General features: G+C 47.2%; 8 protein-coding genes across 8 annotated transcripts; 4 read left to right on the top strand and 4 right to left on the bottom strand.

Annotated features, from left to right (window-relative positions):
• Window positions 1–195: 195 nt before the first annotated feature.
• Window positions 196–2,736, bottom strand: rgd1 (putative Rho GTPase activator (Rgd1); the record flags this gene model as incomplete). Its single annotated transcript, XM_056917801.1, has 9 exons — window positions 196–307; window positions 368–438; window positions 498–592; window positions 674–817; window positions 882–1,359; window positions 1,418–1,623; window positions 1,682–2,288; window positions 2,356–2,409; window positions 2,572–2,736. 9 exons carry the CDS (start codon window positions 2,734–2,736, stop codon window positions 196–198), a joined length of 1,932 nt encoding a protein of 643 aa, XP_056783412.1.
• Window positions 2,737–3,806: 1,070 nt separating this feature from the next.
• N7478_001585 (putative quinol monooxygenase) lies at window positions 3,807–4,338 on the top strand (the record flags this gene model as incomplete). The annotated part of the gene is made up of 3 exons (XM_056917800.1): window positions 3,807–3,866; window positions 3,932–4,044; window positions 4,191–4,338. The coding sequence occupies 3 exons, from the start codon at window positions 3,807–3,809 to the stop codon at window positions 4,336–4,338; spliced, it is 321 nt and encodes a 106-aa protein (XP_056783411.1).
• A 1,072-nt stretch (window positions 4,339–5,410) lies between these two features.
• On the top strand, window positions 5,411–6,445 carry racA (putative Rho GTPase Rac; the record flags this gene model as incomplete). The annotated part of the gene is made up of 6 exons (XM_056917799.1): window positions 5,411–5,443; window positions 5,519–5,605; window positions 5,643–5,701; window positions 5,779–5,959; window positions 6,045–6,277; window positions 6,382–6,445. 6 exons carry the CDS (start codon window positions 5,411–5,413, stop codon window positions 6,443–6,445), a joined length of 657 nt encoding a protein of 218 aa, XP_056783410.1.
• Window positions 6,446–6,961: 516 nt separating this feature from the next.
• Window positions 6,962–8,117, bottom strand: N7478_001583 (RNA-binding protein; the record flags this gene model as incomplete). Its single annotated transcript, XM_056917798.1, has 3 exons — window positions 6,962–7,214; window positions 7,333–7,564; window positions 7,631–8,117. 3 exons carry the CDS (start codon window positions 8,115–8,117, stop codon window positions 6,962–6,964), a joined length of 972 nt encoding a protein of 323 aa, XP_056783409.1.
• Window positions 8,118–8,666: 549 nt separating this feature from the next.
• N7478_001582 (uncharacterized protein) lies at window positions 8,667–9,799 on the bottom strand (the record flags this gene model as incomplete). The annotated part of the gene is made up of 5 exons (XM_056917797.1): window positions 8,667–8,848; window positions 8,914–8,966; window positions 9,039–9,137; window positions 9,205–9,382; window positions 9,463–9,799. The coding sequence occupies 5 exons, from the start codon at window positions 9,797–9,799 to the stop codon at window positions 8,667–8,669; spliced, it is 849 nt and encodes a 282-aa protein (XP_056783408.1).
• A 290-nt stretch (window positions 9,800–10,089) lies between these two features.
• Window positions 10,090–11,712, top strand: N7478_001581 (uncharacterized protein; the record flags this gene model as incomplete). Its single annotated transcript, XM_056917796.1, has 5 exons — window positions 10,090–10,182; window positions 10,237–10,486; window positions 10,550–10,970; window positions 11,031–11,555; window positions 11,613–11,712. 5 exons carry the CDS (start codon window positions 10,090–10,092, stop codon window positions 11,710–11,712), a joined length of 1,389 nt encoding a protein of 462 aa, XP_056783407.1.
• An 82-nt stretch (window positions 11,713–11,794) lies between these two features.
• On the bottom strand, window positions 11,795–12,948 carry N7478_001580 (cytochrome oxidase assembly protein SHY1; the record flags this gene model as incomplete). The annotated part of the gene is made up of 4 exons (XM_056917795.1): window positions 11,795–11,894; window positions 11,964–12,069; window positions 12,123–12,635; window positions 12,708–12,948. The coding sequence occupies 4 exons, from the start codon at window positions 12,946–12,948 to the stop codon at window positions 11,795–11,797; spliced, it is 960 nt and encodes a 319-aa protein (XP_056783406.1).
• Window positions 12,949–13,174: 226 nt separating this feature from the next.
• On the top strand, window positions 13,175–14,734 carry N7478_001579 (UBX domain-containing protein; the record flags this gene model as incomplete). The annotated part of the gene is made up of 5 exons (XM_056917794.1): window positions 13,175–13,259; window positions 13,319–13,371; window positions 13,431–13,549; window positions 13,613–14,639; window positions 14,693–14,734. 5 exons carry the CDS (start codon window positions 13,175–13,177, stop codon window positions 14,732–14,734), a joined length of 1,326 nt encoding a protein of 441 aa, XP_056783405.1.
• Between the last annotated feature and the right edge of the window lie 383 nt (window positions 14,735–15,117).

Genomic DNA, 15,117 nt, shown 5'->3' with positions numbered 1-15,117 from the left:
CAAAGAGAAAATTAGCACCTGTATGATACCGATGTAGAATCGGATTTGAACACAGTAGAAGGGTATGCCCACGCTATGGAACAGCAAAAAGAGAAGCCCAGTGACCGAGAATAACGAGATCAGCATCATAAGAGCTTCCCATTCAAAACGGAAATCACCAAGCGTGCAACATTTTAACCCATCAGTATTCGGCATTTAGTCATCGTCGAAAATCTGGAAGGTGTTGTTGAGAATTGTCTCGATGACACGTACTTGCCAGCCAGCATCGGCGATATTTCCGCCAGAGTTGGCTCCCATTAGAGTTGGACTAGTCATTTTAGGTTAGCAAGAGCTAGTGGAAATTTTTGGCTTCTTGATTGTAGCTTACCCAAAGCAGATTGCCAAATTACCAGCGTTCATGCGGTTTTGCGAAGAATGTTCTTGAACCTTGTTCAAGTGCTGTGGAAGATGTGAGCGTGGCCCTCTATACGAAATAATCACGCTGTGGGAGGTCATACCAGGATAATAGCACGGAGGGTAGCGTAATGGGCATCCGGCAGGCTATTAATCAGAGCGTGTAGAGAATCTCGGCGTTGAGTATCATCATCAATGCCTGGATAATTTGCATTAGTATGAATAAATCGAGTTGGCTTGAGGGATAGGCATTTCCCTCTGGCGGGGATGGGAGACTTACGAGCAGCCTCAACGAACTGAGTGTAATACTGGGAAGTGAATATTGGATCAGGAAGATCGCGGAAGAACTGTTTCACAAGTCCAGCAACGCTATTTACGTCATGGAAGAAGTTTTCCGGATTTGTGAGGTCGACTTGCGACGAATCTAGCCAGTCATCAGTAAGAGAGTGACCTCGTATCAAGTAGGTCGATTCCAGATGATTTCTTACCATTATCGAATAATGCCTTCAGGTGGCTGATATGGTTGGCACTTCCTGAGAGTCGGTATATCCCTTCCAGATCGAGGCCGAAGAGTTCAATAGCCTGGAAGCATTGATAGACAAGCAATGGTACCGCGGTACCATCCCTAACGTATAGGTCATCGAGGGTCACACCAAAGACCGGCTTCAAAGGTGGAAGGTTAGACTGAATATTTTTGTCTAGAGGAGGAGGGTGCATCATGGGGGCAGTCCCCACAGACGAAGGGTCGTGAGAGGTAGGTGCCGAGGGATATGGAGGCTGAGCCTGTGAAGGAGCGGGAGATTCTCCTTGTGTTGGATAAGGTGGCTGTTGGAATCGATCGGTGCTTCCAGTTGGCTGAGTGCTCGGGGAAGAAATGGGTTGTTGAGAGAATGAGGGCATAGAAGACTGGCGCTTCGCCTGGAGACTGGGTTGAGAAGATGCGGCTGCTCCACCACCACCAAGAGTCTAGCAAGTAGTTAGAAGATGATACACCTTGTAAGAAAATTGAGCCGTGGAATCATACAGGGTGACGCTCATATTTAACCTCCTCTCCAGCCAGAGCACCTGGATTCCCTTCATGACTCAGGATGAAGTCGTGTAAGTCTTTTTGATTATCAACCTGGCGGATAACTTCCGCAAGACTCTTGGACGCAACTGAGCCATTGCTTTCGCCCTTAATGGGGCTAACACAAAGCCCCTGACCTAGCAAGAGCTTCTCATTGAAAGTAGCTACGACCGGTCAGTATATGCCACATGATGCTTTTGAAGGGAATAATGAGAAATGTACCAAATTTCTGTTGCTGTAGAGTCAATCCCGAGTCGCACTCGGAAATCAGTTGCTGGAGATTATGCACCGCCTGAGGACGGTGGGTAGAGACCAACTCCTGACGAGCTGCTTGTGCCGCCTGGACCTTAGCTGCATAGTCCGCATCCGCATTCTGAACCTTACGCCATAGATCCTCCTCGTGTTGCGCAGCGGACTTGTGGCCCTTCAATCCGAACTTGCCACCCTGTTTGTCACCTGTGCGAACTCGGTCATACTGCTCGGCCAGTGAGTCGTACTTGGCCTTTGCCTTCTCAGCTTGTGATTCCGCATCAATGACCCGCTTCTCCGCGGCCAATCCCGTTTGTTTCCACTGTTTGCGGCCGCGCTCGATATTCGTGGAAAGCTCCTGCAGATCATCGGACATCTGGTGTAAGGATACCGAGAACTGTAAGCCACACTCGGCCATGCGCTCATGTAGTCGTTGAATCTCCTTGTAGCTGGAGCTATAAGTCCCTTGGCGGTTTTCGTTGCGGTGTGCGGCATCGTTGACCGTGCGGGACAGTTTCCTTAACCCCTGAGCGTGCTCATCTTCCAATGCCCCACGTTTCTTCAAAAACGTGGAGAAATCCTGTGGACCTTTAGTCAATATATGTGTGATTTGGCTCAGAGACCATTGTTGTAGGAGGATAACGCACTTTGGCAGATGCTACGCTTTGCTTCAGGCGAGTGAGGAGAGTGGTAATGCCGATCTGCATGCGACACGAATTAGATTAGTATGTCCATGGGTTTCATGTGTATTTCCTCTCTGGTCCTCATTTCTTCGTCTCAAATGAACTCATTTTTGATCGAAAGATGCGGGATAGATCTTATTTTGGGGGGGGGGGGGGATTTTGGCGAAGAGAAGTACTCACCTCCGAATAGATCACTTTGTCTAAGCGAGTCTTCAGTTCGTCGGAAATCGCGACAGGCTGGTCGACAGCCGAATGGGCAGAGGAGCGACCGGCGCTGTTTGGGGGCGCATCACCCGCGGTGGGCAATGCGGTGGGTTCCGCGAGGGGAAGGGCCAAGTCGGACATTGTTCAATCAAGTCCGAAATAGGGGGAAGGGGAGAGAGGAGTGCAAGGAAGAGGAAATCCCCAGCTATTATTATCTTCGATGACACCTGGGGCTTGGCAGTGGGGAGGTTGAGCTGGCGATCAATGAGGTCAGACCACCGGGAATGCTGCCGCCTGCGACCCAAAAAGCCCCCTAATGCGGCCGTGGGGGCTTTTGGGTACCTACAGTGGTATTCCGTATATACGAAGTACGACAACGCTGAGTCTAGTATATAGCTATTATAATAATATATTAATCAATGAATTATAATTATGGGTACTGGACACGTAACTTCTAAGCTTGGGATCAATACAGTAGACTAGGTCGGTATAACTCTAATGTATGAGTGCTCGTACCTGCATAGCCACATGCACAGCCACATCCATACGTACTTGCCGTACTTGCCCACCTGGGCATAATATATACTACTATATACAACATCATCATCATCAACGCTGAATTTGGTATTTCTCTCTCTCTTCAAGTTCATCTCCTGCTGCAATAGATCTGATTTTAATTGAATGCCACTCTTTTCCTTTTTTATTTCTTATTTTTCAATGACAGACCAATTGCAAATAACAATTGATCGAGCATGGTTGAAGATGGTTGACCATGATCTTGAACTTAGGACAGTTGATGTGTTCGTTCATCATGCAGAGATGGATATTGATATTATCTGATATCTGATATCTGAGCAATGGGGCCTGTCAAAGCTTGGCCAGCCTCCTGACAGAGACGATCTGGAGAAATCGATCGCGTAGCCTTATACATACTTGCATGTTCTATCCAATGTATGGATGCAAAGACCCACATACCCACGGCCCGAGGTCAAACAAGTTCTGGTCTACTGCATGAGATCCAAGCCTCGCGTAGATTCTTCTCCCGAGTCTGTCTTTCCTAAATACTTTAGAGGGGTCTGAATCAGTATCTTTTTCTTTTTCTGACTTTCACTCTTTCCCTTCTCTTCTTTTGATTAACTCACGATCCCCTCGATTGGACTCGTACTAGTACTTGATCCCGACCCTACTAATCCCGAACTTCCCCTATCACCATGTCGGAAGAACTCAACGTTGCCGCGGTGCTTCACCCAAAGCCCGAGAAATTCGAAGAGGTGAGATTTTTGCCTCGTTTTGTTCTTTTGTCAGATTGAATTTTTGAAGCTCACGTGTAGCCTAGGTTGCCACCCTTGTTACTGAAGTGGTCAAAAACGTACAAGAACACGAGCCCGACACCCTTCTATACTATGCCTTTCATGTGAAGGAGAAGAACGAGATTGTTATTATTGAAAGGTAATGCACAGTCCCTATTCCGATGGTTGACCATGTTGAGATACACCCTCTCTTGAGTCTCTTACCTCGGCATGTTTTATTACTGTGCACATATACGACTGCAAACTGCAACCTCCAAATCCAAATCTCTAACCGATATGAAATAGATACAAGAACCCTGCGGCAGTGAAGACCCATGTCAAGGCCCCTTACTTTAAACAATTTGCCGCTAAAATTCCTGGATTGTCCGCAAAGCCCTGGGAGCTGCGAACTGGGGTTCTCTTGGAAGGCGCACGAGGAGTTTCGCGACTATAGAGCGTTCTTTCTCTCGGATTTCCCGAGATCGTCCACAAATTGCGAATATAAATAATGATAGTCTTCTTGGCTATCTTTTGGTTGTTGATCCTGCTACCCTCTATGTGTGTGTACTATGTATTTGGAGGGACTATCCCTCATAAATCACGTAGGAATATAGTCATTCCGGAGCTCCATTAGGTATAAGTCTTGGGTGGACCTGGTCCGTTCTTTTTCTCTGTCGTTCTTGGGGGGTTCATGGTTATTTTTATCTTTTCCCGCTCGTGATCTCCATCTCATGCGATTGGTGCATGATGATGGCGAACAGACATCTGGAACACGATTGGCGCCGAGAGAACACCAATGGAGTAAATTACGACCATAGTGTTCATGGATTAGTCTGTAGCCGGGGATAGGAGTGGATTATTTGACTTTTAAATGATCCAAGAGACGTGGGAAGTCGAAACATCAAATCTACTTGGGTATACCACTGTAAGTACATGATACTTTGTGTTCGACTATACACAAGTTACTGCCTCGTACATAGTACTTTTGGATGGATAGCATCCAAGTCTGTATAGGTAGATATTTATAAATCAACGTATTTACCCATGTCATCTAAACATATACATATATAAATATTTAATACCACCAGGTCAGTTCGAGATGTTCTCTTAATAGAGTAAAGGGGATCACCGCAGTGTTAAGACTGCTTGGGCTTAGCTGAGTCCCTTTTGTCCTTTCCCTCTCCCTCTCCCTTTTCCTCTTTAGTTTTATTTTTTATTATTTTTATTCTTTTATTGACTTCTCTGGTTTTCTGTTTTTCACCTCTGATTCTCTCGTGAAATCTATTTGCTTCCGTGTTTTGTCTCTAGGGTAAGTAGCGCCCTTTTATTTTTCGTTGGCGACCTCCATCTCTCTTGTGGTCTCCACCGGCTTTTCCTCCTCTCCCCCTCTTTCCCCTAGCTTCAACGCCGGCGCCAACTCCTGAAGCTCACCGACACCGGAAACCCCTCAGGTATATTCTTTTATTGGCCGACATTGACTCAGACTGTGCCTTTCTCCCGAGTTTCACCGTGTATATATTTTCACTATGGCGACAGGCCCGGCGACTCAATCGCTAAAGGTGAGGCACTCCCCCAATTTCGCATCTTGCATCCACCTCCTCGTGGGACACACGGCTAATTGAATTTCTTTCCAGTGTGTCGTAACTGGCGACGGTGCTGTTGGAAAAGTCAGTACATCGCTGTCGCTCTTGCAGCTTTCAAATCCCCTCCCAGCATTGTCTGTAGGCCTCCGCAACCGAAATATTGACCTTGCTCTAGACATGTCTTCTAATCTCATACACAACAAATGCTTTCCCCGGAGAGTACATCCCGACCGTGTTCGTTTCCCCGTCCCTTCCTATATCCATGTGTTCTCATGAAGCTAACTACGGATGAACTGGTCCTTGCTATATAGCTTTGATAACTACACTGCCAGCGTGATGGTTGATGGCCGTCCGATCAGCCTGGGACTGTGGGATACCGCCGGACAAGAAGATTATGACCGCCTGAGACCGCTTTCCTACCCACAAACCGATGTTTTCCTGATATGCTTCTCGATTGTCAGCCCCCCCTCGTTCGATAACGTCAAAGCCAAGGTACGCCCGCACATACGGACTCTAGAAGAGCCGAGCATCACCACTCCGATTCCCACCATTTGTTACTGACTTCAATATTCAACAGTGGTACCCCGAGATCGAACACCATGCCCCTAGTGTCCCCATCATCCTTGTCGGTACTAAACTTGACCTGAGAGATGACCGCGCGACTGCCGATGCCCTCCGAGCCCGCAAGATGGAGCCCGTATCGTATGAGCAAGCCTTGGCGGTGGCCAAGGAGATCCGTGCACACAAATATCTGGAGTGCTCTGCGTTGACGCAGCGCAATCTTAAGAGCGTATTTGACGAAGCGATCCGGTATGTGAATGTTGAGCGTAGCTCAAGCCCCCAAATGCGCGTTTTGATATCTTGATTCCGTATTAGAGAGATAAGGATCAGGGGCTAACATATACATCTCGTAGCGCGGTTCTTAACCCTCGTCCTCTCACAAAATCTGGGCGAAAGAACAAATGCAAGATCTTGTAAAGGCGTGGTGCATGGCCGTCTCCTTTTCTTTCTTTCGTATGCTATAATGAGTAATATATAGTTAATACGGCGTCCGGGTAGTTTGAGGCTTGCATGAAGACCTCTTGATGAATCTATTGACTTGTTTCTTTTCAATATTCTACGTTGTACGGCACAATGTACTGGGGAAACCCGCCTCCTGTGTAGTCTCTCTTAGCCCGCTGTTCTCAATATTAGATCTATGTAACAAGTAGGCATGCTGATTGATAGTTTTGATTCACTCCCAAGGAAGGGTCAAGAACCTACTGGCCCTTACTTAGTATGTGAGGTCCACGGGTGATTCATTGAGACAGGTGATATCATTCCAGTATGACACAATACAAAGGACCATGCTTGGTAGGTATCGTCTATTTAAACATTGAAATATAAAAAGGCTTTTCAGGATTGGTCCCAGAATGTGCAGTAAAGGAGAGGGAGCAAGTAAAAGAGACAAAATGAACAAGCCAGACGGGTAAGCTGGGTAAGGTGGGTAAGCTTTTACCACATACGTCCACGGCGGCTAGGGTGCACACCGGCATATTTATCATCTCCATCATTGGCTTCATCGTTGGCTCCATCAACGCCAACGGCATTGGCACCAGTTGCACCTTGAGGGGCCTTCTGCCTCTCATGCTTGTTTTGACCCTTTTTAATCTCCTTGGCCTTGCGCTGGCGTTCATCGTTTAACTTCTCATTCTTTGCCTGGATCTTGGCCTTTCGGTGATCTGACTTTGCGCCACCACCACCGGCGCTATATATACACACATGGTTAATATTTGGGTTTTGAAGAGGGGGGTGCTTGCGTGCTTAGGAGATTACTCCTGTATTACGCCATATGTTCATGGCCTCATGATAGGGATTCAACTCACGTCAATTCAACATTCATCCGCCGAGGCGGATACTTGCCGTCATCAAAGGTGGAGTGGTGGTATAACTGCAGACAGGTCTTCATGCGGTCGTAGTTATCGAACTCAATAAACGCAAAGCCTCGGCAGCGATTCTTTGGATCTTCCTTCTTGGTAGCTACACGTATGGTTGCTGGTGGGTTCTTTGCAAAGTGTTTTGTGAGGGACTCTTGATTGGCAGAGTATGGTAGATTACCTGCATAATCATGGTTAGCGGCCAAAGTCTATCTCGGAGTCCTGCAAGAGGCTAGCAGGAACTTACCAACAAAACAGATAAAACGGGAACTCTTCCCATCGGCTGCGACGTCTTCTGATACGGCTTCAGCGTCAACCTCGGCTTCAGTGGTGTCATCTGCTTCTTCCTTCTCCTTTTCTTCCTTCTTCTTCTTCTCCTTCTTCTCCTTCTTCTCCTTCTTCTCCTTCTTCTCCTTCTTCTCTTTCTTCTTCTTTTTCTTCTCCTCCTCCTCGGAATCCAGGTCCTTCACAGGCTCAGGCTCAGCATCCTTTTCCTTCTTAGAGGCACCTTCGAGCTTCTCGAGCTTCTTGCGCTCCTTGTTCTTCTTGGGTTTGGATCCTTCTTCTCCCAACTCCCCGGCGGAAATTCCCTCATGTTCCTTTTTGACCCGTTTTTTCTCTTTTTTCTCTTTTTTCTCTTTTTTTTCTTTGCGTGCCTGTTTCAGCTTCTGGCGCCATGCGGGATCATTGGACTCCTCTGCATCGTCGGTAGCTTTGCGCTTATTGTCACCCATTTTGTAGATGTTCAGAAAAATGAGACAATTTGGAAAAGGGTCAAAGTCGAATGTTGAGATGGGATTCAACTTCAGCTTCGAAAAATTGAGGCGGAGACGGGAAAATCATTCTTTTCTGCCCTTGTTCGTAAAGGCGGTGAGCTGGCCGCAAATACTTGAACCTTATGAGATGTGGAGTCTGCCCATATCCACATGGATGCAACTATGCACTACATAAATGATCTGACTCATCATCATAACCTAATGTCTGAACATTTGAACATTTGAAGTATAAAAGATCCAAAGTAAATCTACGGAGTTTTACCCTGAGCCCCGTTGCCACCAACTAATGGCTCAAGAGTCTCGAAACAACAGACTAAGCTCAAGCTAGATGTTCAATCTCTAGCATTGAGATAAAGAGACAATTGTGACATTTTGGAGTTACGACACAAGTGGGCTCTTTGAGTAGAGACGAGAAGGCTACAAGGCATTTTTGAGATAAAATCGTATTGGACTATGATTTTTGATTTCTGAAGTTTCACTCGGACGGATTAAAGGTGTTAATTACAACTAAAACACCAATATCTGTAATTTCTTGTCCTTTGAATCAGAGCGCTCACGCAATCGGGGTTGGGTGAGAAGCTTCAGGAGGGGGAAATGTGTATCTTTCATATCAAAGATTCCTCGCTGCTTTTGGTCGATATGGGATCCGTCGATCACAACACGTTGAAGTTCATTCAATTTGAGATCACCTGTGTGAATAGAACATGAATTAGTACCGAAATGAGGAGGCCGTGGAATATCCAAGGTGACTTACCGGACTCGATCAAATCAGAAATGCGAGTTGGTGTGCCGACACCGATACCCATTCTGCTGATGTATTAGCTGAAAACTGTAAACTAATGCGGAAAGGTGTGAACGTGATATGGAAGGGTATCATACTGTGCTCGCTGAAGGAATTGCTTGGCTTCGTCTAGCTTGATGTGCTTCGCGAAGAGTTTCCCAACGATAGACTCTTTATTTTGGAATGATCGAAGAGCCCTGTTCATCTATTTATCAGCCTCAATGGCTCCGCTGGCCCAAAAAAAGGGGTTTTTTATCATCATACCTGACAATATTAGCTGCTCTTAAACCAGCACCGGTAATGACTAGTGTGTGGGGTGTGCCATTCAGATCGGGAGATTTTGAAAGATCGGTGCCCTTGGAGCGATATTTTTGTAGGAATTGAGGGAGGTTATCAAGTGATCGAGGTTCAGAGAAGGAGGATGTATCGAGGAAAGTAGAGTCTGTAACTGGTTAGTATCTAGGTATGATGCTCCAAAATTCGGGACCACCCCCAAATAACCCTGGAAGTATATGTACGCACCAGAGACGGAAAGATCATTCAACTCCACCGCGGATAATTCCTTGTCAAGTTTCTGCGCTCGTTGAGCAAAATAATCGGCAAGGAGCCTCCCATCCATTTTGCCAATTGACTCATCGATTCCATCCTTGCAATCTTGGCTGATCACGGTTTGTTCGGACTGGTTATTGCCCTGCTTTCCCTTCTTGCGCTTCTTCTTATTGGAGGCATCGGCTGAAGCGGCTGGCGTTGCGGTGGGAGCTGGGTCCGGTTTGTCTTGCTTGGTAGATTCTTCTGCTTGTCTCTTGCGCTTCTTGTCTAGCTTACTAGCAAGGCCTTTCTGTTCCACCTTTTCAGTCATTTTTTCAAATGAATTGTAACTCTGGCGATACCAAACTTTGGTATATTCCTGAAAGTGAAAAAAAGTCCGTTCGAAAATATGTTGCTGAGTCAGTGTATTCTTATCGATAAGACATTTGCTTGGCCAATGACACGTGAGCCCACTTGCCAAGCTTGTTATGACCGACGCGCCCCAGTCGGTCTTCTTGCCATGAACTGTATTTTGATAACAAAAAAGACCATACTATTCGACCGAATTGAGACTGGTTACTATTGATGCTATCAATTACCTAGTGACTCTGCCTCGACATCATGTCGACCCCGAAACCGCATGGTCGTCGGTCCCTGGGCACCTCGGGTACTGGAGCTAATAATACCCCATCTGCAGAAACAACATTGACTGGGGTAAGTGAGGGTATACAAGCTCCGCCCGCAATTCTGTTACTTACGATATGATAGATCCAACGTCTTCCCAACCATTCACGATTTCCACTTACACCTAGTCGCCTGGTGAGTCTTGCATCACCACATGGCCAGCGTTCTGCCTCTCGCCTTACCCCTCGCGCCCGAGGCGTGGCAGCTCCCGCAACGCCGTATGGTCTTCGTGCGCGGCAGCAACGCGCCGCCAACACACCTGGTCGTGATCGGCGGCGAAGTGGAAAAGTGCAGCGAGAGACAACATTTGATATTCTGAAAAATCTGGGTCGAGGTAATTCAATTCAAGATGATGGTGATGCTATTGCTAAGATGAAGCTAATAATGGTTATTATAGCCCTCGCACCCGTATCTCGCCCAATACAATCCTCGCCACAAGAAGTACAATTGCATACAGAACAACCAAAAGATGAGATCGAAGAGCTTGACAACGAGCCAGAAATTGAACGCCCGCGCCTTTCTTTGAATATCCAGGAAAGTGAAGATGGGAGCGAAGAAGCGAACTCTGAAACGCCGCCTCGAATGTCTCTTGCTTTTGATGACGATGATATTACATATCGATCTGTAGAGTATCCCCGAGACCTTGCCATTCGAGATCGTGATCGACTTTCTATGTTGCTTCCTGCTGGAAGATTGAGCGAAAATTTTGCGGGCGTTCAACTTGAAAGCGACTCTGATGTCGTCGACATGTCAGCTATTCCAGATGATGACGAGGGGGCGGAGGACACGTTCGTTAGTGGAGGAGAATTTGACCGAGGGTAAGTTTCATTTCAAACATGATATCGGCTATGGTACATTATGAACTTATTCAAAATCAGTGGAGAGACAGAGGATCTAGGGCGATTCCATCTCGACTTCAATTTTCCTTCTCCGACGGCAGCTCCAATTGACGACCCGATGGCTGATACCATCGTAAATGTGGACGGATTTGAATTGTCCGCCGACGATGTTCAACAAATGGCCCAGTCGTCTCCGGCGCAAGAGTTTGGTGATACCAATGCAATGTTCGGCTTCGCACAACCTGAATCTCGAAGCCAGAGCCCAGACTTTCTTGGTGGAGGCTTGCGAGATGAGGATTTGCCCATACAGAGCAAGGAGAAGAAGCTTTCTCGATATGGAATTCCCGTTCCAAAGCTTCCTACTGGTGTCATCAAGAAACTAGCAACTCGGTTCGGGCGAACAAAGGCAGGTTCAAAGAAAAAACTTAATAAAACCACAATGGCTGCTATTGAGCAAGCATCGTCGTGGTTCTTCGAGCAAGCCAGTAATGACTTGGCTGGATATTCCAATCATGCACAACGAAAAGTAATTGATGAGAACGATGTCACAATGCTCATGCGAAGGTCAGTTTTCATATTTTCACACACAAACTAACAACAACAGTGCTAAGCTTTTCCTAGGCAACGCCACGTCAACAGCTCGACAACTGTATTTTCCTTGGCTCAGAAGCATTTGCCAAAGGAGCTTCAACAGGATATGAGATTAGCCATGCCCCCGTGAACGCCTCGCGCCGACAACTGTATCTCTTTCACTAGCTAACACCAGGGCAAACCGTGTTGGATATGATATGTCTCGAATCTGGCTACCAGTTTCGGTTCTGACGAACTCGGCGCAGGGCCTCGTTGGGCTTCTTGCGTACAAGCATCCACAGCATGACAGAAGTGGCCAGAGAAAGGCCGTACCTTGAGAACGTCAACGAATTAGAGACAAGTCAATCTTAACTCGTACTCCGGGAAAATCTTTGTGCTTACCAGGTGAAAATGTATTGCGCGTGATTGTTTCTCAAGTTGACCTCCGCGGCGCGGCCAATAGGAATACCCTTGGCCTGACGGTCATATGATTCGAGGAGATCAGGCACTGTCAGAGTCAGTCTCTGATCCACACCAGAAATATACAGCCAAACATCATACCCATAGTGCTTTCAATCCATACAGGCTGACTTCCACTCAGCTCAGCCATCTGCGCAATATCCGGAAAGTAGAACTTGCCCTCTTCAGGCTTATTGTCAGGCGTAAACATATTTTTCTCCCACGGTTCTCGTAGCAAACCCTCCACTATTACCTCTCCTGTAGGTAGGCTCTCTGGCCGGTCCTTCTGATCCATCATTTTCTTCGAAATCCACCCTCGGTTCACAAGCACCGTGCTCTGGCCATCTTCACGTTCCAGAGGGGTGACAACCATGAACCCATCTTCACCTTCCCACATTCGGGGACCAATGAGCATCTCCTTGTCATGCTTGAAGTGGCCCGTGGCATGTACGCGACGATAGTCAAACTCGGCAATCGCATCCGGATCAATCCGAGGTGGAAGGGGCAGAGGAGGGCGGACCAAACGATCCTCGAATTTGGCGACCAGCTTGGTTTTCCAATCTAATCGTTGAACCTGCCATGAACCAAGTGCGAAGGAAAGAATTGGGATCAAAGCTATGATATGAAGACGTGTTAGTCGGAATCATATTTGAAATGTAAGCCCTACGCGAGAAGACCAGAGCATACCAATGATAATAAGTCCCGGTCCATGCTTCTGATTCACTCGTACAAGTTTCGCAGGGTGGTCCACGTTGTATAAATTGTCGAATACTTTGCGAGTCTTGGTAAACTGACGACGTTGCTGGAGGCGACATCTACTACAAATGGAATTCAATTTTGAACCTGAGTTCACATCTCGACCAACTCGTGTGGGTAACGTCCATGCGGTTGAAGCCCATCGCTGTATGAAGGGGGAAATTGGGCGCATTTCGATGACCAAGAAACGAGAGGCAGGCCAATTGTAACTTGCAGTGAACTCCGATTGTTGCACTGGAGAAAGGAAGTCCCGGATTTCGATGCGGAGATTAGGCGGTCACGCCGATGGCTCCACACCTTACGTGGTGCTCTGGCATCTACATCGGTAGAACGATAGCCTACGCCTCGCGTGAGGAACTTCTTTCCAATCTACATATCTGGAATTTCAGCATACTACAATGGCTGGATTTTTCAAAGGTAATCTTCAGGATGGTATTGGTCTCGCTATGAGGGAGGCCAAGGCCGTGGTTTGCTTCGTTCGAGGTAGGTTATATTTCCCCTCTCCCACGGCATAGTATATTGGTACTATCTAACAGACGCAGATGACGGTCACGCAAGCTCAACATGGGAAGAAGAATACTTAGTGGGTGAAAATGTAGTCATCTGAACTATGAGACATTCTGTTTAGAAATGGCTTGCTAATCATGCTTTCAGGTCACTCCGGCACTTGATACCAACGCCATCCTCCTACGCATAATAGCAGGATCCCAAGAAGCTGGGTTTTTAACATCGTTCTGTCCGATCGCCAAATTCCCGACGGTTGTAGTCATTAAGTGTGTTGAAGTCCTTCCGTTATGGGTTTGAGGTTTCAGCAAGCTGACTGGCAGGTATTATAGGAATGGCACATTGCAGGAGTACCTGGCGCCGGAGACCTCGAAAGATGACTTTCAAAGTCGACTTGTGGGTGCTGTTGATCCCCAGGATCACCCGAAGCATACCCAGAAATCAGATAGCAACACATCTGCCGCACGAGATAAATCAGCGGAGATATCGGATTCTTCTGCCACGCCCACTTCAAATAGCTCCGCGACACGAGACACAAATTCACTACCAGCATCTGCCACATCTACCGCATCTGCCGCGTCTCTCAAATCTTGCATTGAAAAATCGCCACCAGGGCAAAGCAGCAAATTGTCAGCTCAAAAGCCTGTACCAGCAAACCTAATGTCGCCGGGGGATACGCGAAAACGGTCGGTTGCTTCGCAAAAAGGAACAGAAAAACCCGAAGAAGAGCGGCAAAAGCCCCAAAGTCCCAAAGTCAACAACACCCCTGCACCTCTCCCCAAAGATCGTGATCTTAAGCCAAAGGAAGCTCCCGGCAACCCCACGCAATATCGGCTACAAGTCCGGTTATTCGATGGAAGCTCCATTCGATCTAGCTTCTCGCCTTCGCAGACAATTCGCAGCGATGTGCGATCTTGGCTGGACCAAAAAATGGGAACTGAACAGCGACCATATAATCTGAAACACATATTGACCCCTCTTCCCAGCCGGACACTATCGATATCTGAGGAGTCACAAACCCTTCAGGACTTGGGATTAGGTTCGACCGCTAATCTGGTCATGGTCCCTGTTTCATCATATACAGACGCATATTCAATCTCGGGCTCTAGTCTACCTGCACGAGGCGTTTCGGCTGTATATAGTGTCGTTTCTTCAGCTATCACCACGGCTACAGGGCTATTAGGCTCATTGACTGGGCACGGCACACCAACCACCAGTGAGGTCGAATCATCTACTGCACCCGGTCAATCCGGCTCTTCAAGGGCCACTCAGCGGCCAGGCATAAGAGGACCAAATATTCGGACCCTCGGGGACCAAGGAAGTAATGAGGATGACCGTCAATTTTACAATGGAAACCAGGTAAGCTGTTTCGATTCCCCGCCACCTAGATCAATGGCTAAATGTTTTGCCAGTTGAACTTTGAACCGCGAGAAGAGGACAGGAAGGATCACTGAATTGATATTGTTCCTTGAGTTGTTGTCCGAGATTCAGGGCTATGCCTGGTGCTTAACGGATGTCTGTAACTCGCGTGGTGCTGCCCCTTCTGGAAAGGGGGTTTCCGTTAGTGTAAGCGTGAACCATGGGAAAGTAGTTTATGTACATGAAGAACCTTGAATAATTGCTGGCACGTTGACCACGGAGCGAGGTGGTCAAGTTCTACTGAAAACATAAACCACGGCCTTCTTTTCGTGAAATCGATTGCTTGAATTCATGAAGCATCTATGTTTCAAACTGGGAAAATGTAAATTGATTCGTTGGCAGGTTTGGGTAGAAGCCCTATATTGCTTTAATTGGAATATGAGTGGAGTTGTAATAGGCTACAGAGGTGCGTTCTCTC

Source organism: Penicillium angulare (genome assembly GCF_028827245.1).
Source record: "Penicillium angulare strain IBT 27051 chromosome Unknown utg000002l_segment0_segment0, whole genome shotgun sequence".
Taxonomy (NCBI): Eukaryota; Fungi; Ascomycota; class Eurotiomycetes; order Eurotiales; family Aspergillaceae; genus Penicillium; species Penicillium angulare.
Note: the sequence above shows the minus strand (reverse complement) of the source record. Positions and strands in the feature narration are given on the sequence as shown.